General features: G+C 40.4%; 2 protein-coding genes and 1 long non-coding RNA gene across 5 annotated transcripts in view; 1 reads left to right on the top strand and 2 right to left on the bottom strand.

Moving 5' to 3' along the window:
- LOC117271980 (uncharacterized) lies at positions 1-7,448 on the bottom strand. 3 transcript variants are annotated; one of them, XM_078173428.1, is made up of 4 exons: positions 6,921-7,448; positions 5,320-5,417; positions 5,129-5,216; positions 1-4,771 (listed from the first exon to the last, which is right to left on the bottom strand). In XM_078173428.1, the coding sequence occupies exons 1-4, from the start codon at positions 7,252-7,254 to the stop codon at positions 3,849-3,851; spliced, it is 1,443 nt and encodes a 480-aa protein (XP_078029554.1). In that variant the 5' UTR covers positions 7,255-7,448; the 3' UTR covers positions 1-3,848. The 3 variants fall into 3 exon arrangements, with proteins under 3 accessions (XP_078029554.1, XP_033506489.2, XP_078029555.1); XM_033650598.2 differs by having other exon boundaries at positions 1-4,768; XM_078173429.1 differs by having other exon boundaries at positions 6,936-7,433.
- The window catches only part of LOC144465109 (uncharacterized), a 28,661-nt gene continuing 1,938 nt past the window's right edge, over positions 428-27,150 (top strand). Inside the window, exons 1-2 of the long non-coding RNA XR_013492469.1 lie at positions 428-484; positions 5,141-5,426. This is a non-coding gene — a long non-coding RNA (uncharacterized LOC144465109). The remainder of the gene's footprint in view (positions 485-5,140; positions 5,427-27,150) is intronic.
- On the bottom strand, positions 10,061-18,565 carry LOC117271982 (uncharacterized). The gene is made up of 3 exons (XM_033650600.2): positions 18,022-18,565; positions 15,708-15,768; positions 10,061-11,582 (listed from the first exon to the last, which is right to left on the bottom strand). Exons 1-3 carry the CDS (start codon positions 18,391-18,393, stop codon positions 10,672-10,674), a joined length of 1,344 nt encoding a protein of 447 aa, XP_033506491.1. The 5' UTR covers positions 18,394-18,565; the 3' UTR covers positions 10,061-10,671.

Raw genomic sequence — 27,150 nt, 5'->3', positions numbered from 1 at the left:
ACCCACCAAACTGCTTTTATTACAAAATGACATGATAATCATAAAAAACAAACATCTATGACAGTATCACAAAATGTAAACATGACAATTCTGCTTCCTCTTAATTCATCTCACAACATTTCAACAACTGATGGAGAGAAACGACTGGACAAACAGCTGCTGGTTGCAGAATTAACTGTTCAGACAAACATGCAGATCTGTCTTCAAAAACAGGGGAATCATCCAAAATAATACTTAAAGAAGACAAAAACAGATTGTGAATTTCAGCTGCTTCTGCTTTTTAATTTTGAACTGTTTGGTACTATAGAACCACTGTCTGGTGAACTGATGTGTTGAAGCTTGCTGACGGTGCATCTCTGGCAGCCTGTAGGTTTTCACCACATCTACAGACTCCACCCACTGATGTAGAAGACAGGAAGTAATCAGTGAAAACACCTGCTGAGCTGAGCAGTTCAAATGAAACCCTGCAAACACTCCTGATGAGGTGAGTAAATATTCTCAGGACATAAACCTTCTTAAACCTTTAAGATGTAGAATAAGATCAACTTGTGTTGGTGAGATAGCCTCATCCCAGAACAGTAAAGTCTGTGGGTCCAAAAGAACCACAGGAGGAACCTGAAATCACTTAATCTGAATCTGACAGTTTATAAGTGAGCTTCTGAGGCAACTTGCAGAGTTACTCAAGTACAGAATGATGTAATGTGGCAGAGAAAAGGTTTAAAATCATGACTACACATGGCATGAGCAAAGAGGAGGTGACAGAGAGACACTGTACAGGATATTTCCTCGACAACACAACACATGACGTCCTCCAAAATGTCCGCTGAGCCGAATCAACACCTCAACAATAGCTAAACACTGCTGGTTTGTTTTCCCTAAAACAGATTTAGAAAAAGGCAGCACTAGTTATCGTGGCCCGACAGTATTAACCCCCATGAACACTTTGTGTGCACTGTATTAAAGCTAAAACAATTACTCCAATTAAAATTTTAAAAAAATTTTAAAAAATTAAGAGGCGACCAACTTGATAATGAAGTTGTTAAATCAGGAAACAAAAGGGGCAGATATTTGCTGCTTCTGCTTTCTTACTTGAGGATTTTCTAATGTTCTTTGTCATAATAACTTTAAAGCTGGAGCACAGGACTTTTACAAAGAAATGAACATCCGTTACATTCGAGCCAAATGAGTTGACACAATACTGATGAAGCCCATCACTGCAGGGAAGGCTCTCTGTACTCCCAGTATACTGGAGTTGTGGTGTCTGTGGCGACTTTTCCACGCTGGCACACCTGAAGTGACGCGTTTCACGTCAACCAGCTGGATCTAAAGGGGGCAGGAAGGAGAGAGAGACCATCTCAACGGAGCAGCAGCAATGAGCATGAAGAAAGCTACGGCAGAAAATCCTAAAAAGCATCCAAGAAAAGTTTAAGTGGATGCTTCAAGAATTACCACGTGTGGTTGCATGCATCTGCAAACCAGTGAAGCTGCAATTTACATCCATGTCTGTCCAGACACGTGTAGCCATGACAGTTGACAGTACTTCAAACATGGATGTTGCAGCAAAGAAGCTACGTATTCTTAAACGTGGATGCTTCACACACGTCTTCCCCCCGGCAGCACAGAGAATCTATACAGTCAGCACAATTTCAAGATGGACACCCAAGATTAGTGTCACAAATTCAGTATCTGACCAAATGTCTCCCCTTCTGTTTTGTTTTTGCAAAACTTAATGATGTCACAGTGAAGTTGACCTTTGACCTTTTGGATATAAAATGTCGTTTAACAATCATTTTATCCTGTCAGACATCTGTGTGAAATTTTGTCATGATTCTAAGTTATGGCCAAAAACATTCTTTGTGAGGTCAGTGACCTTTGACCACCAAAATCTGAATCAGTTCATCTTTGAGTCCAAGTGGACATTTGTGCCAAATATGGAAATTCCCTCAAGGTGTTCTTGAGATATCGTGTTCACAAAATTAAGACAAACACAAGGTCAACGTGACCTTGACCTCTGACCACTTAATTCTAATTAATATCCCTGAGTCCAAGTGGACGTTTGTGCCTAATTTGAGAAAAAAACCTCAAGGCTTTCTTGAGAAATTGCACTCACAAGAATGAGAGGGATGCAAGGTTACAGTGACATTTGACCTTCACCCACCAACTGAGTACATCTTTGAGTCCAAGTGGATGTTTGTGCCAAATTTGAAGAAGCTCTTCTCAACCAAGAGAGCAAAATCCAATCTGTTGCAAGCCGCCAGTTCCTTGGAGATGGCGGTTGACGTGGGAAGAAGGCTGCAGTTCCCGGAGGTGGTGCACACAACCCTCCGGCCAGACATTGTGCTGTGGTCAAACAAAGACCAGAAGATAATTCTGGTCAAGCTAACAGTGCCATGGGAGGAAGGCTGCGAAGTGGCCCACCAGAGGAAGGCGTTGAAGTACCAGTCCTTAGTCCAGGATTATAAGGACAAAGGTTGGCAGGCGTGGTTCTTCCCGGTGGAGATCAGATGCAGAGGTTTCCCAGCCAAGTCAGCATGGCGATTATTATCAGCTCTGGGCCTTGACAAAAGGAGCATAAAAACAAGCTGCTTGCAAGATGGGGGAGGAGGCTGAACGAGCCTCCTGCTGGATTTGGAGTAAGAGAGGAAGAACGCTGGAGGCTAGGAGCAGATAGGCAGTGATTTGGCCAAACACTGTCGGCCCTCCAACTAGAGTGTGTTGTGGTTGAGGGCCAAAACACACTGTGACAGTTGGGTACCATCTGATGATATCTGCTCCTGGCCAAAAGCTACAGTTACCTTTGATAGGTAACAAAACAACGCACCTGCCTTAAGGCATTTCTGAGTTAATGCGTTCCCGACAATGGGACACACAGATGGATATACAATGTGAAAACATAATGCCTCCAGTCACGGCTATCGCCGATGCGGAGGCATAAAAGACACTTGGCGTTCAGAGGAAGGATTAAAGACAAAGATCTGAAGAGAGGCCTCCTTGGGCGGGGAGATGTGTTTGGTTACATACAGGCGTGCATTACAACCACACGTTAACAGTGTTTGTATGAAATTACTCCCATTGCCAAAACTCCCGTACTCCAGCTTTAATATCTCATGATTTAGACTGTGGGTTGGACAAAACAAAACGATCTGAAGACATCACTTTGATCTCTTATGACTTGTGTTGGACATTTTTCACTTTCTGGATATTTTGTCAAAAAATAACCAACAGATCAGAGAATCAGTCTGAAAATAATAATTTGTTGCAGCCTTATATTGGAAATGAACCCTGTCACCCGCAGGTTCCCATTAAGTCCAGAGCACACAGCTTTTGCTCAGACCCCAAACAATAGTCATCTGCAGGAGTACCACTTGGACCAGGGTGTCCGTTTGTGGTCACTGGATTAAACGCCACCTCATGTAGTAGTGCTTTAATCGTCTCTTAAAAGTAGATTTTGACACAGGCTTCCTCTACAGTGCTTTAGTTGATATCGGACTTTAGTGATCTGAAGATTTACATAAAACTTTGCAAATCACCAAAACCAACTGACAAGCAGTGACTTTTGGGGCCCCCTGTGGCCCCGGGGCAGCTGCCTGCTTCGAATGGTTGTTAATACAATTTTGTGTTCATCTTTTTTTAGGCCTCACGCTGAAAGATAACTAAAATCACCACAATGACCAAAACATGAGGTGACTTTTTGTGTGGAAACAAACACAGTGTGGTCAAGTTTTCAGAGAAGGAGCTGAGCTTGAACAGCTGTTCTCATCTGGGCCGTGGTGTCGTGTTTCCATGTGTTTGTTACTTTGCTCGCACATGAGGCTCCTGTGAGATATGACCTCATAATTCCCCCTCAGTCACTGAAACGTTGGAGCAAATCGTTTCTCCCCAGCGTGCACGGTCACGTGGCGGCGCAAGTGGCTGCCGGAGATGAAAGTTTTGCCGCAGTAAGAACACCTGAACTGTTTGCAGTCTGTGTGGACGGTCATGTGGACCTTCAGGGATCCTGACTGGGCGAAGCGTTTCCCACAGTGGACACAACCGTAGCGCTTCTCTCCGGTGTGGACGCTCTGGTGGCGCTTCAAGTTGCTGGAGTCGGAGAAGCGTTTGCCGCAGAGCGCGCAGACAAACGGCTTCTCTCCTGTGTGGACCCTCATGTGGGTCTTGAGGTTCTTCAGGCAGGCCAGAGTTTTACCGCAGCAGTTACAGACAAATGACTTCCCCGCGCCGTCCTCCCTGCTTTGGCTGGACGCCCTGCTGACACCATCCTGAGGTCTCCATCTGTCCCTTCTGATGAACGCATTGAGTCTTTCTGTCATCTCTTTCCTCACAGGAAGCTGAGGCTCGTCTGCGGGTAGCTGCGCCCTCTGCTGGTTGTTCTGGAAACCTGCAGGCTGCTGGTGCTCGGCTGCAGACAGACTCACCTCTGTGATGGTGAAAGGGAAGCTGCTGCTGCTGCTGCCTGAATCAGACGCAGCTGAAACACTCACGCTGGTGTTCAACACGTACGAGCAGCCGGGATCCTCACTCAGAGGATTCTGGGTACTGAGGGAGCCATGTTGGAGCTGTGGCTCGTACATCAGACATTCATAACTGCTGGTTTCTGACCTCTGGCTGGTGTTCAGGGTTTTTTGCACGGACATGGAGGTGGAGCTGACTTCACCGCTCGCCCACGACCGAGACGAACCTCCACCTTCATCTGCTACTTCCTGTTTGGTCAGTGGAGGCGGGGCTTCTGTCTCTGTTGTCTGACCGTCTGCAACATGGCAAAACTCTTCTGCTGAGAAAGAAGAACAGAAGTCGCACCTTTAACAATATTTCACGTGCACATATCTGCAGATTTATACCAGCGATTTGAGCTGCAGTTACATGTCAGAAGAGACGAACACTTTACTTGAACCACTTGAACCTGATCCTTTGAAATGATCAGATAAATGTATGTTAAATGCACTTAACTTTACACCTTTAAAACTTTAGATCCGTGTTGCATTGTGGCAATTGGACAGTCTGTGCTGTTACATAACACTGAGCTGACTGGTATGCTTGCTTACCTGCAAATGTGCAGTGTTGAGTACAGTTAGTGAAGTTAGCCAGCCCTGTCAAAAATAAGGTCTCAGTTTACTAAAACTGTACTTACTGTCCTGCTCAGATTGGGACCAGGACTCATCATCATCCTCCACTTTGATCACTGCAGTCGTCACTTTGGTTGGCTCACCTGCAGCAGGCTGCAATCAGAGCACAGAGAGAATAAAGACCCGAGACAGAGAGGGAGAGGGAAGACTATAATCTGCAGCTGTGACGTCCTGCTAACATTCCAGCTCTACTCACCGTCCCCTGTGTGGTATCTTGTCCAGAGTCTGAGGACGGATCGGGGTCTCGGCACTGCAGAGTCTCCTGGTTGGACACTGTGGACCGCCTGGCCTCACCTGGAGGAGGTAAGTCATGATGACACTTTAGTTATGGATCATAAAAACAAACTGCTCATAATGCTAAAAACGTCTTTTAAAAACACCTCATTTATTGTATGACACTAATTCAACTAGTTTTTTATATTAACAGCCAAGCATGTACACAGCGCAGCGTACACTCATAGTATGTTGTACATACTGTAGTCTGGAATTGGGACAAAGAAAAATCTTAGCTAAAGGTCCACTTGTTTTTTCCGAGCTTTCAATCACATCTCACTGTCTTCATCAGTGGATGAACTTTGGAAACTCTGAGTAGTACTGAGGAGGAGCAGTCTCCATGTCTACAGAGTGAACCTCGTCCTGTGTGGAATACCATAAGATGCAGTAGAAAGCTTTGGGAGAAAAAAGCAGTACGTGGACCTTAAAAACACATTACTGTAGATATTGCTATAGCTTAATCTGTATCATAATTTATTAACTGATACATACTTTGTATTAATATTTGTAATAGGCCCTTTTTACAGCAGACATGACGTGCCATAGTAGGAAGAGAAGAAGATCCTGTAAATCATTATAATGAGAAATGTTCAAATGTATCATCAGTTTGGGATGATAACTAAAATCATCTTTTTGGGATGAAAAAGTTTCATTATTCTGAGATATTTACACAGTATTATGAGAAAGTTTCTCATCATTTTGAGATACTAACTTTTTTTTTTTAGTTTCTAAATATTTTGGGATGGTAACTTATTTATTTTTGGGAAAGTTTCTTATTATTTTAAGATACTTCTTTGAAACAGTTTAATTATTTTTGAGAAACTAACTTATCTATTTATTTAGTTATTTTTAGGAACGTTTCTCATCATTTTGAGACACTAACTTATTATTTTAAGAAAAGTTTTATTTTGAGTTACTAACTTTTTTTACTTTAGAAAAATTTCACATTATTTTAAGATACAAACTTATTTATTTATTCATTTTTGTATTCTGAATTAACAATAATATTGTTATTTTATTATTTTTGAGATACTAAGTTTTAAATTTCTCATTATTTTATGAGTTTTTCATTATTTTTGAGATAGGAGCTTATCATTTTAAGAAAGTCCCTCATTACTTTGAGACACTAACACCTTATTTTAATAAAGTCCCTCATTATTTTGAGACACTAACACCTTATTTTAGTAAAGTCCCTCATTACTTTGAGACACTAACACCTTATTTTAATAAAGTCCCTCATTATTTTGAGACACTAACACCTTATTTTAGTAAAGTCCCTCATTATTTTGAGACACTAACACCTTATTTTAGTAAAGTCCCTCATTATTTTGAGACACTAACACCTTATTTTAGTAAAGTCCCTCATTATTTTGAGACACTAACACCTTATTTTAGTAAAGTCCCTCATTATTTTGAGATATGAGCTCATCATTTTAAGGAAGTTTCTCATCAGACTGACCTACAGGATCTTTTTGTCATCTCACAGGCGGAAATGGGCTTCCGTACTGTCGTACTGTAACTTACGGTCTGAACGGTTACCTCCAGGTGCTCCGCTCCTCCTTGGCCCGTTGCCCAGGTGATGAGCAGGCAGCTGAGCACGCGCGCGGCTGCTCGCGAGCAGCAGCGCGTTGCCGCCTGCGGTGGCCGCGGCTCGCAGGGCGGACGCCCGCGCGGCTCGCAGCTCCATGAGCCGCAGTTTTCTCCGCAGCACCTCGTTCTCTTTGCGGCTCCGCGAGATCTCCAGCTGCAGCACCGAGTAGCCGCTGTCCACGAGCTCGCAGATCTCCGCCACCGCCGTGTTGGCCAGCACCTCCATGATGGAGGCGAGCTGCGCGTGGAAGGCAGCGGCCGGAGACATGATTTTAATAACCCTCCGCGTGCGCGTGTTGAAACAGAACAATCCAGATTACTGGCACGAGGCAGGTGACAAAACACAGAAACGCACGCGCCCTCTGCGTTTATGTGAAAGTAGAATCCCACCTGATGTAAACAGTGTCGAGAAAACCAGGAAGTGATGCGGGGGTAGCAATGACTAGAGACGACCCACAGTGCGCATGTGCAAAGTATCATTTTACATTATTCTCAAATATATTCAGTATGACAGCAATGCGCATGTGCACATCCATGGACCCAAGAAAAAACCCTTTTTATTTTACATCTATATCTGAAGCTCTTAAATCCAGTGTGACCTCGAACACACCTTTATTTAAAGCATCTCAAGGTCAAAACTCCCAGTTACTTCCAGTGTCGATTATCTTCTGGTCTCTATAAAACCAGTGGTCATGTTACTTTTTCTTGTCAGAGCAGCAGTCCAAAACTCCCCAAAGTTTAATAACTCACTACAAGAGCTGAAACCTCATGCATTCACTTCATAAAAAAAGAAACTGCCCTGTTTTCTGCATTTACAATATTATTAATCAATAATAATTGTATATTGAATAATAAATAATTTTGGGCTTGTTTTTCAGAATTAGCAAAATAATAATCTCATTAATTCAGAAAAAAAATAATTTTGTTTCTCAAATGTATGTGTTATATGCCTCTGTACATTACTGCTTAATTATTATTAATGAAATTTATTGTCAAATTTGTTGAAGATTATTTTTCTGTCAATTCTTCAAATACTCAACTAATTGTTTCAGTGCTGCTAAATTCTCCTCTGGAACCAGGAAATCATGACATTTGGCATTTTGTAGTTGCTTTGTTTATCTTTGTAGTTGTTCTGTTTTTCTTTGTGTTGTTTTGCATCTCTTTAAAGTCTTTTGTGTCTCTTTGTATTTTCTATTTTTGCATCTCTTTGTTGTCACTTTGTTTCTCTTTGCAGTTGTTTTGTGTCTGTGTTCCTTTGTGTCTCTTTATTGTTGTTTTGCATATTTTATATCCTTTTGCATCTTTTCAGTATCCTCTTGTCTCTTTTGTAGTTGTTTTGCATCTCTTCCAATTCTTTATTCTGTAGTCATTTGCCTCTTTATAATCGTTTTGTGCCATTGTAGTGGCTTTGTTTGTCTTTGTAGTGGTTTTGCATCTCTTTGTCTTCATTTGCATCTTTGTTATCCTTTTGTGTCTTTGTAGTTTTTGTGTCTCTTTGCAGTCATTGGCATCTTTGTAATCGTCTTGTCTTTGTTGTTGCTTGTTTCTCTTTGCCTTCCTGTTAGTTTTGCATCTCTTTGTAGTTTTGTGTCTCTTTGTATTTCCTATTTTTGCATCCCTCTGTTGTCATTTGTCTCTTTGTAATCGTTTTGTGTCTTTGTTGTCACTTTGTTTCTCGTTTTAGTTGTTTTGTATCTCTTTGTAGTAGTTTTGTTTCTTTGTAAACATTTTGCATCTCTTTCTAGTAGTTTTGTGTCTCTTTGTTGTCACTTTGTTTCTCATTGCAGGTGTTTTGTGTCTGTGTTCCTTTTTGTCTCTTACTGTTTTGCATATTTTATATCCTTTTGCATCTCTTCAGTATCTGTTTGTGTCTCTTTGTAGTTCTTTTGAATCTCTTTCAAGTCTTTTTGTATTTTTTGGCACCTCTCTGTAGTCGTTTGCCTCTATGTAATCGCTTTGTTTCTCTTTGTAGTTGTTTTGTGAGTCTTTGTAGTGGTTTTGCATCTCATTGAGGTTGTTTTATGTCCCTGTTCTCTCTGTAGTTTTGTGTCTCTTTGTGTTTGGTTTGTATCTCTTTGTTGTAGTTTTGTGTCTCTTTAAAGTTGTTTTGTGTCCTTGTATTTTTTGTGTCTCTTTGCAGTCATTGGTGTCTTTGTAATCGTTGTGTCTTTGTAGTCACTTTGTTTCTCTCTGCAATTATTTTGTGTGTCTTTGTGTCTTTGTTGTCAACTTGCATGTCTTTAAAATCTCTTTTTTGCGTCTCTTTGTGGTAATTTGCCTCTTTGTTATGGTTTTGTGTGTCTTTGTGGCTGCTTTGTTTCTCTTTGTAGTTGTGTCTCTGTGTGTTTGTTTTGCATCTCTTCAAAGTCCTGTTTTTTTTTCATCTCTGTGGAGTCATTTGCCTCTTTGTAATCACTTTGTGTCTCTTTGTAGTTGTTTTGTGTGTCCTTGTGGCTGTGTTGTGTTTCTATGTAGGAATTTAATTTGTCATTATTGACTTTGCAGCAGTCAATATTAACAGGCAGTTAGAGGCCCCCTAAACCTTTGGCCCCTGTGCCCGAGTCCAGTAAGCCGGGTAATTAATTCATCCATGATCCGACCCCTGGAAACAAGTTAGGTTTGTCCCAGCTGGACACACAGCCAACTGGTCTTTAAACTGGTTTGCAAATAGACTAAACGTGAATGCACATGTGACACTAGTTTGTCTAAACAATGTGACCATTGTTGTCTTTCATCCTTCCATACGATGACAATGACGACCAGAGATGGAAAACAAATTGAAAGTTAAGTTTCATGTTTAAGTTTCTTTAAAACAACAGTCTTTTATATGTTGTTATACACGGCTCCTGTTTGTTTCAGGGTTAACAGGATAAATATCTTGTTATATGTTTAAAAAAAAAACCTTTTGATTTCTCTTTTGCAAGAACGCACATCATTAAGATAAAGTTACTGCTACAGCTGATCTTGACTTCAGTGCTAATCATTGACGGCTACAGTTTCACAAATGACCTTAAATACCCGTAATTCCTTGTGTGACAAATCTGTCTTAATAAAAGGAAATAACTGATACAAAACACTTTTAAAATTTGTTTTATTAACAAAGAATGACACAAACCTTATAAGACGGTGCTTTTGCTTTTTACACAACTATTAACCTTTTGTACCTGTACACTGTTACACCTGTAGACTTTATAACAGCAGAGACTGAGTAAAGTTTCATTCCAAAATCAGGCACCTTTTATTTTTAGATTCTCCAATCTGCCAGTTATATCCTCGATTAATTATTTGGTCTTTTCAGCATTAAAAATTGAAACATTTCTTTAAGCCCAATGTGACGTCCTCAAATGTCATTTTAACTGAGCGACACCTACAGATATTCAGTGTACTATAAAGCTAACAAAAGAAAGTCAAACTTGAGAAGCAACAAACATTATTTGTTCAAATGCTTTAAAAATAACTTCAGTTAACAAAATAGTTGTTTAATAGACTAATTATTGCAGCTCAAAGTTAAACTCATTCTTTAAAAGAACAGACTTTAAATCATCTAAAACCTTGAAACTCAATGTGTCTTCTGCACATTTGTAAAACTTATTATTTGTGAGTGTTAAATAACATTTCTTCCTTTTAAAACTGTGTATTTACAGAACAGAACATTTTGGAATGAGACCTGCACACGTTCATTCACTCAGACGTTGGGATGGCATTTCTTCATGTGTAACTTGAGACTGTATTTGACGATGAAGCTCCTGGAGCAGAGCGTGCAGGCGTACGGCCGCTCTCCGGAGTGAACGCTCAGATGCGACTTTAGATGAGCCGACTGGGTGAACTTCTTGCCGCACTGGCTGCAGCTGAACGGCCTCTCGCCTGTGTGAATCCGCATGTGAACGTCCAGGTTCTGAGACGTGGCGTATGTCTTAGAGCAGATGGCGCATGCAAAGCGCTTCCCTCGAGTGCTCAGCTGCCCATGACTGAGCTGAGGTCGCCCCGATTGGTCCCTGTAGAGGCCGTAGTTCATCATGTCGGCATCGTCGTACTCAAATGCAGAGTTGCTGCTTTCAGACAGCTGGCAGTCTGTGGAGGTCGAGCCTGTGACGCTGATCATCTTAAGCCCGAAAGCATCACTGTCCAGGTTTTCATTTTGGTGAAACTGAGTATAACTCATCTGACTTTTCGACTGTTTGGTCCACGTCAGGCTGAGATCTAGTTCTGCTCTGTTTGTGGGGGACTCCATCAGAGCGCTGTTACCAAAATACGTTTGTCTGTTAGCACTCGGAGGGACCAGTGAGGACTCCTGGTGGACCAGCTGGACGTCCGCGTCCATCTGTGCAGAGTAGGAACAAACTGAGTCGCCAGCCTCCATCTCATCACCGCCATGCTGGGTGGAGCAGCCTGGCTCGCTGCGAGGAGAGTCCAGAGTGTAGACGGTGACGCTCTTCTTCTGTGCCCCTGTGGTTTTCAGTGTAATTGGCTCAGAGGACGACCTCCTGTTGGCCTCCTCGCCTGCCGGCCAGTGTCTCTTCGTACTCCGGCTGATGGGAGTCGAGGTGGCGGCCTCCCTGGCTGCAGCCGTCCCTCCATCAGCAGGTGTTGTGTTACCTGCGAGAAAAGACAAAATACAAAACCAAGCTGAAAACTGTGTTTCCAGTACGTTGCATCCTGCTCGCCTAGTTTTCACTTCACGTTTCGGATCTCGAAAATCAAACCAGATATTTATCACAGCAAAGAACTGGCAGTGTTTGGATGATCAAGTAACTCAACAAATATGGACTAACTTAACAAAGACAGATTGTGTTGAAAACAGGTTTTTCCTGTTCATGTAATCTAAACTAGTTTTTTATGAATGTTATTATTCACACACTGAGTTGAGCCACTGGTGCTGCAGTCTGTATGTGGCTGAAGTGTAATATGAAGGTGCAAATCGACTGCTACGTATTTACACTTCATTTATATATGTTGTCTTTGTTTAATTATTATGGGCCTTTTTGTGTCTTTAATAAAGTCATAATTATTATGGTTATTATTATTATTGTTAATTCAACCTTTGATTCAAATACAGGACATTAACGCATGGCTGACCTGAAACAACACGTACTCTCACTGTTACAGTCCTGCCTCTCATTTCCTAGATCAGGGTTTTTTTTTAGTCCAAAGGTTCTCTTAATATTTGGTAAATGTGATTTGTTTTCAGATTCTTAGAGCATTGTGCATCTTGAATTGATAACGAACACTTTTAAATTGTGAAACATATTTATTCTTTAAATGAAAAATGCATTAAAAATACAGCGGGCTGCTGTGTTTTTGGGCTGCAACTAACGATTATTTTCATTGTCGACTAATCATTTTATCGAAAAATGTGTTAATGTTGAAAAATGTCGGTCTGTCTCTCCCAAACCCCAAAATGATGTCATCTAATGTCTTGTTTCATACTCACGCCACGCCAAAGGGTTTTAGTTCACCGTCATGGGAGAGTGTGTAAAGCTGCCAATATCTGAACATAAGAAGCTGCAGTAAGAATATTTTGGGGTGCTTTTATATGAAAAATGACTCAAACCGATTAGTCAACTACCAATCTGGAAATCCATCGGTAAAAAAAAAAGAAAAAAAAAATTTTTTTTCTTCCTTTACCTCTGGAGGCACAGCCCGGAGTTTTTCGACTAACGGAAGTGCAGGGGCCTCGGCGATCGCTCACGCCCTTCACTTCCGGCGGTGCCCCCAGGGAATCGCTGTGTTGTTTACAAATACTTCGGGTAGAAAACCAGCAGAGTTTAGCTATATATCACATTTTTCACATCACTATATCACCGTGTAGACTAATCTGATGTTTGTTAAGTCTATAAACACAATGATTGAACAAACGTTACTATTTCTGTGTGTTTTGTAATTAACATGGTTATCGTAGATTAGCTGGGCTAACCGTTAGCTGTTAACGTTAGCCGTTAGCGGTGCCATAGACTGTATAAAAATAAGGTAATAACTTAATAAACGGTCCGTTAATAAAATATTTTTTCCAGCGGATATCTTAGTTACAACATGATTGAGCTAGCAAAGCAGTTTTGTGTTGCTATGTGTGGTATTTATTCAGTTTTGGGAAATCACGATGTCTAGAAAGCATCAGTGGCTGCAGCTGACAGGGACAGTTAGCAAAGCTAACATCAGGACGTCATCTGTTAAAAGCCTCCTGTTGTCGGATACGACATGAAACTACTCCAGTTAGCTCAATCATGTTGTAACTCAGACATCCGCTGGAAAAAAAAAAAATTCACATTGACGAGACGGCGTTTTGGGTGGAGCGGTCGCTATGGACGCGGAGCTTGCTGTTTCTGTAGGTACACATTTCCTGGGGACACCTGCATGTCTCGGCCACACCCCCTCCATTGTGATTGGCTAAAGCGCAGCGTCGTTCAAACTCAAAGCTCCGCCCTCTCGCCCTCTGTAGTCGTCTTTCACACAGGGCTGCCGACAGATTCTACAATCTGCAGAATCTGTCTTGAGAGATTAGTCAACTACTAAAATAGCCAAGGATTATTTTAATAGTCGATTAGTCATCGATTCGTCGACTAATCGTTGCAGCCCTACTGTGTTGGTGGAGGTTTGTTCCCACAGTTCAACTTGAGTAAACAGGTCAATGAGTTTTAAGGTTTATCTGACAAAGAAAACTGCACAGAGGTAAATAATAATATGGGACAGGACTTTACAAGTAAATAAGAAGTGTTTTCACAAGTTAACACAACCATTTTATCCTCTGTCTTAATTGTGAGGTAAAAGTAGACAGTGATAGAAAGTGCAAAGTCATCAAACAGGTAGGGCTGTAGCCAACCGAAGAAAATCTTGGTCGACTAAAGTCGCACATAATCTTCAACTAATTGATTAGTCGTGGGGGAAAAAAATCTGCAAGTTATTTTTACTTGTGCGGTGGTGTGTCTGTGTCACTCTGCAGTTACACCTCCAAAACACTAGTCGCGGTGGAGGACTGTGTTAAGTGCTGTAAAGTTTACTTCAAATCAAACTTTATTTATAATTAATTAATTGATTCAGAACACACATTAAACACACATTAAACATGGCTTAACATAGACAATTTCAAACACAAGTACACAAATCAGCTTCACTATAACTCGCAGCATTCACAGACAAACACTTGTCTTCATCTGGACACATTTTCCCCACAAATACAACATGCTAACGTTATTAGCACAAGCCTATGGCATTTTACATTGTGTAAATTAGCCTAGCGTCTAGCGATCTTTTCCTCTTCTCATATGAAGCCAGGATAAATCACACATAAGACTTAAAATGCTATTTTAGTGGAGGCTTTATTGTCTTCACAATTTATTGTTTCTTATCTGTGAAATTAAAGTAAATACAAGCTTCGTTTCCACTGAGGAAAATGGTTTCAGCTTACAGAGACAGACAGGAGGTCTGACACTGAGCGTGAGGGTGGGTGAGTTCAACTTTCTGTCACCAACGGGGGCGTTTTGAAAACACCCTATTTTCACAGGTAACTTAGCCTGTCCCCCCGCCGCAGGAAATAATGGATTAATCCTGGAAAGCTGTTGATGTAGCACTTTTCTCCTTATGAAAGTAACACGGCAAATATTCGACCAATGAGAATTTGGTCGGACGAGAGCATAGCGACCAAATAATCGACTAGGAGACTACAGCCCTACAAACAGGAACGTGCACCCCGCTTTGGTCCCGACCGAGAGGCTAAAAAACTCTGTCTTGTTTACACCAGCTGGTTTGGTTGTTATTTTTATCTGTGGTTACAGAGTGCCCCAGGAATGAGTCCTCGAACCTGGAAATGAGTTAGCATTTTAGCACTCCCAGTTCCCTCCTCTAACAGTCTGTGGCTCTTTGCACCTTTTGTTCTACAACATGAAATGCGTCAGTAATAGAGGTGTGCCATGTCATCTCCTTCTCGATAACACCGGTACAATTTTTAATATATTATGAAAAATTCATATCATGATAGTCACAGTACCTCAACTTGTTGACATATTGACGTCATACTGTTAGCTTTTTACTTCTGCCGATTGCATTTACGCTTCAGAAATAATGAAAGTGGTGTTCACCTGTGAAGCTTATCTTGCTAAACAAATGTGTAAGTATCACACGTTTATTTTCTGCAATAATCCAAAAGCCAACAGAAAAATCCCATTGTGGTTCTTTGAGAAGGGAAGCAGAGTGACGCTAACTTCTGCATGGGCTTAAAGAAAAACATCATCCCTGGAGCACTCTATTGAGCATCAGAAATATGGGTCAGAAGGGGCCTGTCACATCCGTTAGGCTCAGTGGGCCATTATCAGGCCATGAAAAGGCTGTTTACCTTTACTGTTAGGCAGGACCTCACATGGCCATTATAACTGTGATGGCAGCAAAGGAAGAAGTCAGGTGACGTAGTATAAAGAGTGACAAAGTCCTCATCAGATGGGTGGGAAAGCAGGGTGGTGGATGGTTCAAACAAACACAGAACTTTGACCCAGGAGAGCGGAGTAAGCAGCACGCCACACCTACTATTAGGTTCACAGCCCATTAAATGGCTGTTTGCATATCCAACGTCAGGAAATGGTTTCGTGAGCTTTCGCTTTCTTCAGGTTGATGCAAAAACTACGTGGTTACAATAAAGGCATATCATGGTACGTCAGTCTAAACAACCGTCTCTGTTAAAAATAAGTCAGTGTTGACTTTTATTTTGACACGGGACACATCAGCAGCACTCACCGTCCTCAAAGGCGTCGTTACTGTCCGAGTCTTCATCTTTGATCAACACCACGTCTGGAAGCTGGAAAAGATTTAATATAAGAATTAAAACAGTCGTACAGCCACAAGAGGAATAAAACGAATGTTCGATAAATATAAAAATCAATTATTAACATCAACAAACAAGAATTAAACAAACAATCAGGCAAGTGATGCATTTAAACATGAAATACGGATTTTCTATCTTTGAAACTGAGATAAAGTCGATAACATGCAAACTAATCAAGATACAGTGTCCCTTCTGTGCTGACTGGCTGACTCATCTTTAAGGTTAATTAAAGTTTTAATGAGAACATAATTAAAAAAGGAAATCAGTGATGGTTGTATCACTGGATTAAGTTCCAACAGTTGCTCAAGACGAAGCTACGGCCGAGTGATTCACTACAACTGTTCAAATGTTAACAAGACTTGTGAGTGACTGACTGAGATAACCTTTCACACCTTTGCTTTTGTCTGGAAACTTGAGAGCAGTTTATGTTTTAATCCCGTTATCTCAAAATCTCCATGTAATTATCACATTATCGAAAAAAATAGCCTTTGGGTTTTTTAAGATAACAATATAATTAACATGTTATCACAAAAATACGCCTTTCAGCCCAAGGTAATAAGACTGAGATAAAAAATAAATAATGGTTATCTTGAGATAAGTGCTCAACATGCACAGAGCAGGCGCAGCACCGATAAGGAGATGATTAACGTCTGATCGAGAGATTATATGGGATTAAATATAACTGCAACCTCGCCTGCTGTCAGTGTACACAGTGTTTGATATACAGTATATCCTTAAGGCCGAATGCCACGTTATGAAAGGATGCAGTGGACTGTATCTACTTGAAAATCAAATATTATCATTAAGGCAGAAGTGACATGTATGGTGGCCATTAAGTCCAAAAATACTTTTTTTTTTTAGATTCGTGAGAGGACAATTTGTAACCTGAGAGAGGACACAAGGTCTAATATTGTGAGAATAAATTATAATTAGATGCAAACAACCGCCATATAATAGAGAGAACTCTAATCCAGAGCTCCAAATGTGCATAAGGTGATATTTTTTTAATCTTGTGCTTTGTTTACCTTGTTTGCTTGCATTTTTTTTTTTTACTATTTTCTCTCATTTTCTAAACTAATTAAGGAAACAATCGACAGATTAATGATGAGAATAATCATTATTTGCAACCCCAAATCAGTTTACAATGATGCCAAACAGAAACGTCTTAAAAACACTCGATTACAGATTAATAAATGAATTATTAATTTTCTATGAAGCTGACAACGGCAGTGCTTGCATTTTTATATAGCCTTATCTTGAGTTAATTATCAGGTTATCTGGAGATAACAAAGCTTGTTTTCTCCAGATAAGGAAACAATTCACTGCAGATGTGGAGATAAAGGCATTAAAAATAACAAGCGCTGTTGGCTCCTGTAATTTGCCTTTATTGCCCTGTATCTCAATAAGGGACTGTTCTTTACTTATCAGAGGGTTGGGGGTGTGATTCCTTGTCGTTAATCTTTATTTTGGAACTGTCCAACGCTACAAATATTTCTGCATGAGCCTCCCTGAGTGACTGGGGGAAAATATACGACCTTCCCGCCATCATAAATCAATGTTAGGTTTTTAAAATTTACCCTTTGATGTTTGAAAGTTAAAAGTTGAAAATGAAAGCCTCAGTTTTTAGTTTTTGGGAGAAAAAAAGCTTTATTTTTGACAAATGTAAAGTATTCGTATAGTTACGTGATTTTGATTCAGTAGCATTATTCTAAGCTCTGATTTTTTATTTTTTATTGTATTTTTTCTGACTGAAGCTTTCATCGCACATCATGTTTCCAAGAGCCGTTACAAACGTGAAAATCCAATGATATTTTCTGTTTTTACAGTTTCCGGCTATGACAAATGGTGTAATTTTGGCGATTTTTTTTTTTTAAACCTGCCCATATTCTTTGAAAACTCCATGACAAAATAAACACAACATATAACCATTTAAAGTTGTAAGCCCCTCCCCTCAGCCAAAAAAAAAAACTTAAATCCCTCCTATTGCTTAAAAATGATTTGACATGCCCCCCTCCATAAAGTAACGAACAGTCCCTAACTTTTATTATTTATTGTGACATTTGTCCAGAGTCTATGGATGCTTGTTGCTTATCAACGTGCACTGTCCCTAAAAATGAACATAACTTGATGATCGACTAGTCGACTAGCTGTTTCATCACTATGGTAACCGTAATGAGGTCAAACTGTTTACTGTGACAAAGATGAAACGAGGCCGGCTGTGTTTACCTCCTCCCGCGCCACCACGGCACCTCCTCCATCTCCTCCGGGAGCCACGGCGGTGGCTCCTCCATCACCGTCCCGGTGCTGCTGCTGCTGCTGCTGCTGCTGTGTTTCCGCCTGCTGTGCGCCCTCCGCGGCCGGCGCGAACTCCAGTGCCGCCGCGTTCCCCCCGCCGCTCCCCCGGACCACAATGGACTCGATGAGGTGCAGCTTCTTCTTCAGGTCCTCGTTCTCCTTGTGGCTGCGGGTGATCTCCATCTGCAGCACCGCGTAACCTTCGTCCACCACTTCGCAGATCTCCGCCACCGCCGCCTTAGTCAGCGCGCCCATGATGATACAGAGCTGCTCGTGAAGAGCTTTGCTGGTTAAAACAGCCATCCCGCCGCTCGAGAGGAAACCACACCGGGCTGAGACACCTCCTAACGGGAGTCACGGAGCTCCGACGGGCTCGGAAACACGCGTCGATGTCGGTAACGGAGCCGCTGACTGAACCTGTTTGGATTTCAACCTGCCCGTCGCTCATCACAAAGACGAGATATATTTTTCTACTTCCTTCCGACTTGCACTTCCGGAATGACACTGATGACTTCAAAATAAGAGACTCTTGTTATTGTTGTGATGAACTGTTGTAAATTTGTTTCTCTTCAACACACAACGTTCATTATTTCAGAAAGAAGTCGTATCAATTCCATATGTGGTAGCTTATTGGAACAACTGTTAAAAACCTTGACTAGAAAAAGATTTGGAACTTACCTGCTAGATATATGATAACTAATAAAGTAAAAGAAGTATCTTTTAAACTAATTCACAGATTTTACCCCTCTAAATTTCTTTTTACAACGATTCAAAAAAGATACAGGCCTAGGTGTCGACTGCTCTTTCTGTGAAGGAGACTCTGAAGATGTTTTTCATTTATTTTGGTCTACCAAATTCTGGGAAGATATTTGCAACTTGATTTCTACTTGTATTGAACCACATTTTTCTTTTTGCTTTGAACAGATATTGTTTGCTTCATTGACTATCCATCTGTGAAAAAAAATCTTATTATACTATTAGCCAAATGGCATATCCACAGATATCGATACACTAATCAAAAACCCCTCCTTTCCATCTTTGAAAATGAGGTCAAACAATATATTAAAACTATCAGACATTCCACTTATATGAAAGCCAAAAAGATTTTGGATTTATGTGCTCTTTTTGATGTATTTGTGTAATATGACATTCTGAAATGTTGCCTCTGAATGTATGTGACCCTCTGGCGGTTGTCATTGCACTTTTGTATTTCTTAATAAAGTTTTTTTTTAAAAAACAAATGAACTGTTGTTGACAGGAAGAGGGACATAAACACTACAGAACTTAATGGGTAAATAAAAAATAGATCAGGTAGATGATACAAATAAATCCAATAACAAATAGGTAGGTAGAAAAATGAATGAGGAAAATTATAAATAATATAATGGAGTGACCATGACCTTTAACCACCAAAATCTTATCAGTGCATTGTTCAAGTGGATGTTTGTGCCAAATTTGAAGAAATTTTACTCAAGGTGTTATTGTTGAGATATCACGTCCACGATAATGACACTGACCATGTCACAGTGACCTTGACTTTTGATCACCAAAATCTAATCAGTTCGTCAGTGAGTACAAGTTGATGTTTGTGCCAAATTTGAAGAAATTTTACTCAAGGTGTTATTGTTGAGATATCACGTCCACGATAATGACATTGACCATGTCACAATGACCTTGACTTTTGATCACCAAAATCTAATCAGTTCGTCAGTGAGTTCAAGTGGATGTTTGTGCCAAATTTGAAGAAATCCCCACAAGGCGTTTTTGACACATCGTGTTCACAAAAATGAGACAGATGAGGTCACAGTGACCTTGACCTTTGACAACCACAATCTAAAAAATTTATTGTTGAGTTCAAGTGGATGTTTGTGCCAAATCTGAAGAAATTGCCACAAGGCGTTTTTGACATATTGTGTTCATGAGAATGGGACAGACAGGGTCACAGAGACGTTGACGTTTGACCACCACAATCTAAAGAGTTTATCACTGTGACCAGGTGAATATTTGTGCCGAATTTGAAGAAATCACCACAAGGTGTTTTTTGACATAAAGCCCTCACAAGAAGGGGACAGACGGGGTCACGGAGATGTTTACGTGTGACCACCAAAATCTAAAGAGTTCATCGTTGAGTCCAAGTGAACGTTTGTGCCAACTTTGAAGAAATCCCAAGGCGTTTTTGACATATAGCCTTCACAAGAAGGGCACAGACAAGGTCACAGTGACCTTTGACTACCAAACTTTAATCAGTTCATCACTGAGTCCAGTTGAATGTTTGTGCCAAATTTCAGGAAATCCCCTCAAGGTGCTTTCGAGATATCACATTCCCAAGAGTGAGACAGGTGAGGTCACAGTGACCTTGACCTTTGCCCTTTGACCATCACAATCTAATCAGTTCATTGTTGAGTCCAAATAGACATTTGTGCCCAATTTAAAGAAATCTCCTTAAGGTGCTTTTGAGATATCACGTTCACAAGAGTGAGACAGATGAGGTCACAGTGACCTTGACCTTTGCCCTTTGACCATCACAATCTAATAATTTCATTGTTGACTCCAAATGGACGTTTGTGCCAAATTTGAATAAATTCCATCACAGTGTTCTTGAGATATTGCATTCAGGAGAATGGGACGGACAACCCTAAAACATAATGCCTCCTGTCACAGCAATCACCAACACAGAGGCTGAAAAATGTTTCATAAGAAGTAAAAAAAATAGAACTTAAAAAGTAGAAACAAAACAGAATAAATAGGTGGATAAAAATTAAGACAGTAAATACAAGAATAAAAAATTGATTCATAGGACAAATAAATAAATACATATTAAAAGCTAGAATTAATTTGTAGACAGAATAAATGGGTGTGTTAAACAAGAAGTGGATCGATAAAAATATAATACTAATAGGAAGATTTAAAAAAAGGACTTGTAGGTAAATCAGCCTAAAGGTAAACAAATCAATAAGTAAATAAAGTGATAAACATCGTATTTGTTTTCCATTTTGTTTACATTCTTTCCACCATCTGCAGATCTGTCTGCCAATCTGGGGACTTGTCCTTCAAGTAGTGCCGGAACTTATTATCACTGACATCACCAGTAAATCTGTGCATCACTTTAACAAACTGATCAATTAATGTTTTTGTCCATAAATTGACAGGAAATAATGAAAAAATGTCCAAAACCCAAAGATATTAATTTTACATGAGACAAAGAAAAGCACCAAATCCTCACATTTGATTTATAGATTATTAAAATGGTTGACAGTTAATTTGCTGTCAATCAAATGATGATTTATTGTTTCACTGCTCAGTAAGAAAGGAAATTAGCACATCAGCAGCTCCAAGACATAATTGCGACTCCATCTGCTGATGAAGATAATATGAAACGGTCCAAAAATGTCCCTTGTGCTGACATTGTTTCATTAACTACTGTTTCCACGCTGTGTGAAGCGCCCATTTGAGCCTCCTGTCATTCAGTGAGAGTGGATTTGTTTGAAAGCAGTGGAACCAGTGAGAGTCCAGTCAGCTGGTGCTTCTATTGTGTGAAAGGCATTTGTTTGTGATTCTATTGAACATTGTGTGTTGGGATAGAGAACAGTCCAACACAGTCAGCCTGGGCGTATAAAATATCACGTCACTGGTCAGTTGGTAGATGCTTCTTTTTCTCACTGTGCCATGTAGGCAGCTCAGTGAGGCTGTAAATGATACAGGACTTTTGAGGCCCTGAGTGTGTATTTTCATATATATTTAATTCAGTCAAAACATATCTGACTACTCTGAACCAGTTATTTTCATCAGTTTCCCCTAAATTTGGTTGTTAAAGAGTTGTGACCGAGACATGTCATGAGTACGGGAGCCGCAAACAGCTGCGCTTGCTTTTTGTTTCTTAAATACCATTATGTAGAGATCAAGTTAATTATTTCGTCATCTCGAGATAACAAATAAATAAATAATGAGATAATTTATCGCAAGAAAACGGCTTGTTTTCTCCATCGTGGTATAATTACATAGAACATGAGAATGAGTGCTTGGATCATTTGATCACACCTGATTTCAGCCTTGACCATCACTGAGCATGGTTACATGCGCACAATAATCAGATAACTGGGAATAATCAGGTAATGGTAATAATCTGATTTGACACGTTTACATGCACTTCAATAATGTGATAATCAGAAAAACCTGGTTTACATGATTCAGTCCTTCAGTTGGATTTCTCCTCAAGTACATGACATAAAACTAAAACTTCCTGTTACAGTAGGTACTCATATCCTTGAAAAACCATGAAAAGTACGCAAGTCATATATTTGCAAAATAAAGCACTCATCATGCTGACAGCTTATATTCTTACAGTACTGTTTGTTTTTATCATTAACAAATACATGTGAGAGTATTCTAATGTGTAGTTTATCAGTGTGGAGCCAATTTTACATACTTTGGGTAGATTCGTAGTAAAAGTACTGCAAAGAGCAATATACAAGTGTATGGTATATAAACTTGTCACACAAAGTGCATAACATAAGTAAGATAAAATAAAAGTGACAATTTAAACACTGAGAATATAAAAATATATTATTTTATGTAAAATCTTTATCTGAAAGGAAACAAAAGCTGTCAGATTAACGTAGTGGAGTAGAAAGTACAATATTTCCCCCTAAAATGTAGTGGAGTGGGAGTATAAAATAGCAAAACCCGAAAGAAACCAGATTAAAGGGTATACATGCACCGAATAATCTGACTATTGGGGAAAAAGCTAGCTGTGTTTATCTGATTTCTCATAATCAGATAATGGCTTTTATCTGATAAAGCCTCTCGGATTATGCTGTTTACATGACCACTTGAATAATCAGGTAACTCCAGAAATCAGATAATGATCGGTTTATTAGTGTGCATGTAAACGCGCTCACTGTCATAGCTGAACAGCTGTCAAGGCATAAATGTGGAGCTCAGTTTGCTGCAGCTGCATCTTTAGAGCACACAGTTTAGTTTCAGATGAGAAGCTGACCAGCTCCCTTCTCTCTGCCTCTCTCTGCCAGCTGCTCAAATAAAGCCTGTGAAGTTGCAGCCGGGCCGGTTGCCTCCTTTAATGACGAGGACTGATATCTCTAAACAAAAGACAAAATGGGATTTCTGCCTGTCTGAGACCTTCACTGAAGTAGAGTTTGATGCATTGGATTGATAGTGGGTACTCCTTGATCTGACATTTTCCATTATCTTGAGATAACAAAACTTGTTTACTCGAGATAATGAAATAATTAACTTGTGATCTTGTGATAACGGCATTAAGAAAACAGCTGCATGCACAGCCGTCCATGGCCTCCGTAAGGACTCTGTGGAAAAAAACAGATACAAAGAAGATGCAGTTTCTGCTTGATCTCAACATGTTTGACAGTTTTGTATGAGATTGGCCAACATATACACCGACACTGTTATCTGCAGCTAATTCATATATAACCCCGGGAAATACTGACTTGTGGTTGTATCCTCCACGCACCAGTCGAGTCACAGTTACAGTTACATCTCTGCCTGTCCAGATTCAGCTGTAACCATGAAAGTTGACAATGCTTCAAATAGACTAGTACGGATGTTGCAACATATTCTTTAACATGGATGCTTCACACACATCTTCCCCCCGACAGCACAGAAGATCTATACAATCAGCACAGTTTCAAGATGGACACCAAGATCAGTGTCACTGATTCAGCATCTGACCTTGTCCGTCTCATTCTTGTGGTAGGTATCTAGGTGGTATCTTAAGAACACCTGGAGGGAATTTCTTCAAATTTGGCACAAACATCCACTCGGACTCAACAATGAACTGATTACAGGGTTTGTACGGTCATGAAAAACCTGGAAAAGTCATGGAATTTTAAAATGCAATTTCCAGGCCCTGGAAAAGTTATGGAAAATAATATTTTTTCAGAAGTTTTGGAAAAGTCTTGGAAATATATCTGAAGTTTCATCAATTAATCCAAACAAAATCGATGTGTGAAGAGGCAAAAATCGGTGCCTGGAATTGGGCCTGGAGGCTCCCGACCTTGTCCTCAGCGTTGCTTCTCAGTTGTCCTCTGATGTCAATCTACTACCTTGGGTTCATCTAAGTAACACTCAAAGAAACACTGGAGACAGGCAGAGTCCGATGCAATCGAGTTTAATGTGTTCACAAGCTTCAAAACATACAACTCATGAGTCAAGCCCCGGAGCCGGACTGAAAACTCGCTCTCAGTGCGTCTGCTTTTATGCTGGTGGAGACTGGGTAGTTTTGTCTCTTAATCAACTTATGCAGTATAACACTTTTACTTGATTAGGGATTAACTATTACACTACATGTGTCGTAATAAAATGTAAATTGCCACGGACCGTCATGATATTTTGGTGGTGTGAAAAGTTTATTCAGTCTGGCTCAGTCTGTGTTACTGGGCATGCGGCGTGCACGCGCCTAGTAACTGCAGGCACGCCCACTAACCTGGAGTTGCTTCCACTAGCAAACGGACGATGCCGACAAAATGCCAGGGACGTGCAGCTTCAATAATACATGGCTTTTTAAGGATAAATACCAATTATGGCTGGCAAAAGACACTGACCCAAGACGTGCTAAATGCAAACTGTGCTTTAAAACATTTGACATTTCGAATATGGGCGAGGCAGCGCTCGTTAGCCACTTGAATGGGAAAAACCACGAGACTGTAGCCGCAGTTGCTAACTCAGCAGCGCAATACCCATAGGTGAGTTTATGAACGCTGATGCTGTGAGGACGTCCAGCAACACTACTACAGTTTCCACAGCAACAAAGCAGACAACTTTGGACGTTTCTGTAAAAAATGTCCTCAAAGTGGAGATACTGTGGGCACTAAAAATCATGAATTCACACTACTCATTCAAGTTAGACTCACAAGTCAGTCTTTAGACGCTTTGCTTAAATAAAGACTGATGACTTTCTCCCTGATTTTGTGTTTAGATGGGCGGATACAATTTCAGAGTTTAAAAAAACTCCCTACGTTGCAGAACCAATAGTAAATCTGCAGGGCGGTCCTTCGGTGGCTCGCTGAACTCTTGTGCTCATAAACATAGTCCCACTAGAAACACGTGTAGCGGTACAAAATGGCTCAGCGTGCTCACAGAAAACGCCGTCTAAGTTAGTGGATGTTTGTCGCGTTTGCGGCGACACATTCTCACCAACTAAAAGAAACAAACATAATCTTTTACAAGGCCATGACTCATCCGTCCGGCCGGACTATAACGTTAGAGGGATTTGCCTTGTTGTTTACAAATACTTCCGGGTAGAAAACCAGCAGAGCTTTTAGCTATATATATATATATATATATATATATATATATACAGTACAGACCAAAAGTTTGGACACACCTTCTCATTCAATGCGTTTTCTTTATTTTCATGACTATTTACATTGTAGATTCTCACTGAAGGCATCAAAACTATGAATGAACACATGTGGAGTTATGTACTTAACAAAAAAAGGTGAAATAACTGAAAACATGTTTTATATTCTAGTTTCTTCAAAATAGCCACCCTTTGCTCTGATTACTGCTTTGCACACTCTTGGCATTCTCTCCATGAGCTTCAAGAGGTAGTCACCTGAAATGGTTTCCACTTCACAGGTGTGCCTTATCAGGGTTAATTAGTGGAATTTCTTGCTTTATCAATGGGGTTGGGACCATCAGTTGTGTTGTGCAGAAGTCAGGTTAATACACAGCCGACAGCCCTATTGGACAACTGTTAAAATTCATATTATGGCAAGAACCAATCAGCTAACTAAAGAAAAACGAGTGGCCATCATTACTTTAAGAAATGAAGGTCAGTCAGTCCGGAAAATTGCAAAAACTTTAAATGTGTCCCCAAGTGGAGTCGCAAAAACCATCAAGCGCTACAACCAAACTGGCACACATGAGGACCGACCCAGGAAAGGAAGACCAAGAGTCACCTCTGCTTCTGAGGATAAGTTCATCCGAGTCACCAGCCTCAGAAATGGCAAGTTAACAGCAGCTCAGATCAGAGACCAGATGAATGCCACATTCATCAGAGTTCTAGCAGCAGACCCATCTCTAGAACAACTGTTAAGAGGAGACTGCGCCAATCAGGCCTTCATGGTCAAATAGCTGCTAGGAAACCACTGCTAAGGAGAGGCAACAAGCAGAAGAGATTTGTTTGGGCCAAGAAACACAAGGAATGGACATTAGACCAGTGGAAATCTGTGCTTTGGTCTGATGAGTCCAAATTTGAGATCTTTGGTTCCAACCGCCGTGTCTTTGTGAGACGCAGAAAAGGTGAACGGATGGATTCCACATGCCTGGTTCCCACTGTGAAGCATGGAGGAGGAGGTGTGATGGTGTGGGGGTGTTTTGCTGGTGACACTGTTGGGGATTTATTCAAAATTGAAGGCACACTGAACCAGCATGGCTACCACAGCATCCTGCAGCGACATGCCATCCCATCCGGTTTGCGTTTAGTTGGACCATCATTTATTTTTCAACAGGACAATGACCCCAAACACACCTCCAGGCTGTGTAAGGGCTATTTGACCAAGAAGGAGAGTGATGGAGTGCTGCGGCAGATGACCTGGCCTCCACAGTCACCGGACCTGAACCCAATCGAGATGGTTTGGGGTGAGCTGGACCGCAGAGTGAAGGCAAAGGGGCCAACAAGTGCTAAACACCTCTGGGAACTCCTTCAAGACTGTTGGAAAACCATTTCAGGTGACTACCTCTTGAAGCTCATGGAGAGAATGCCAAGAGTGTGCAAAGCAGTAATCAGAGCAAAGGGTGGCTATTTTGAAGAAACTAGAATATAAAACATGTTTTCAGTTATTTCACCTTTTTTTGTTAAGTACATAACTCCACATGTGTTCATTCATAGTTTTGATGCCTTCAGTGAGAATCTACAATGTAAATAGTCATGAAAATAAAGAAAACACATTGAATGAGAAGGTGTGTCCAAACTTTTGGCCTGTACTGTATATATATATATATATATATATATATATATATATATATATATATATATATATATATATATATAGCCTATATATCACATTTTTCACATCACTGTAT

Source organism: Epinephelus lanceolatus, chromosome 12 (genome assembly GCF_041903045.1).
Source record: "Epinephelus lanceolatus isolate andai-2023 chromosome 12, ASM4190304v1, whole genome shotgun sequence".
In the NCBI taxonomy this organism is placed as follows: Eukaryota; Metazoa; Chordata; class Actinopteri; order Perciformes; family Serranidae; genus Epinephelus; species Epinephelus lanceolatus.
Note: the sequence above shows the minus strand (reverse complement) of the source record. Positions and strands in the feature narration are given on the sequence as shown.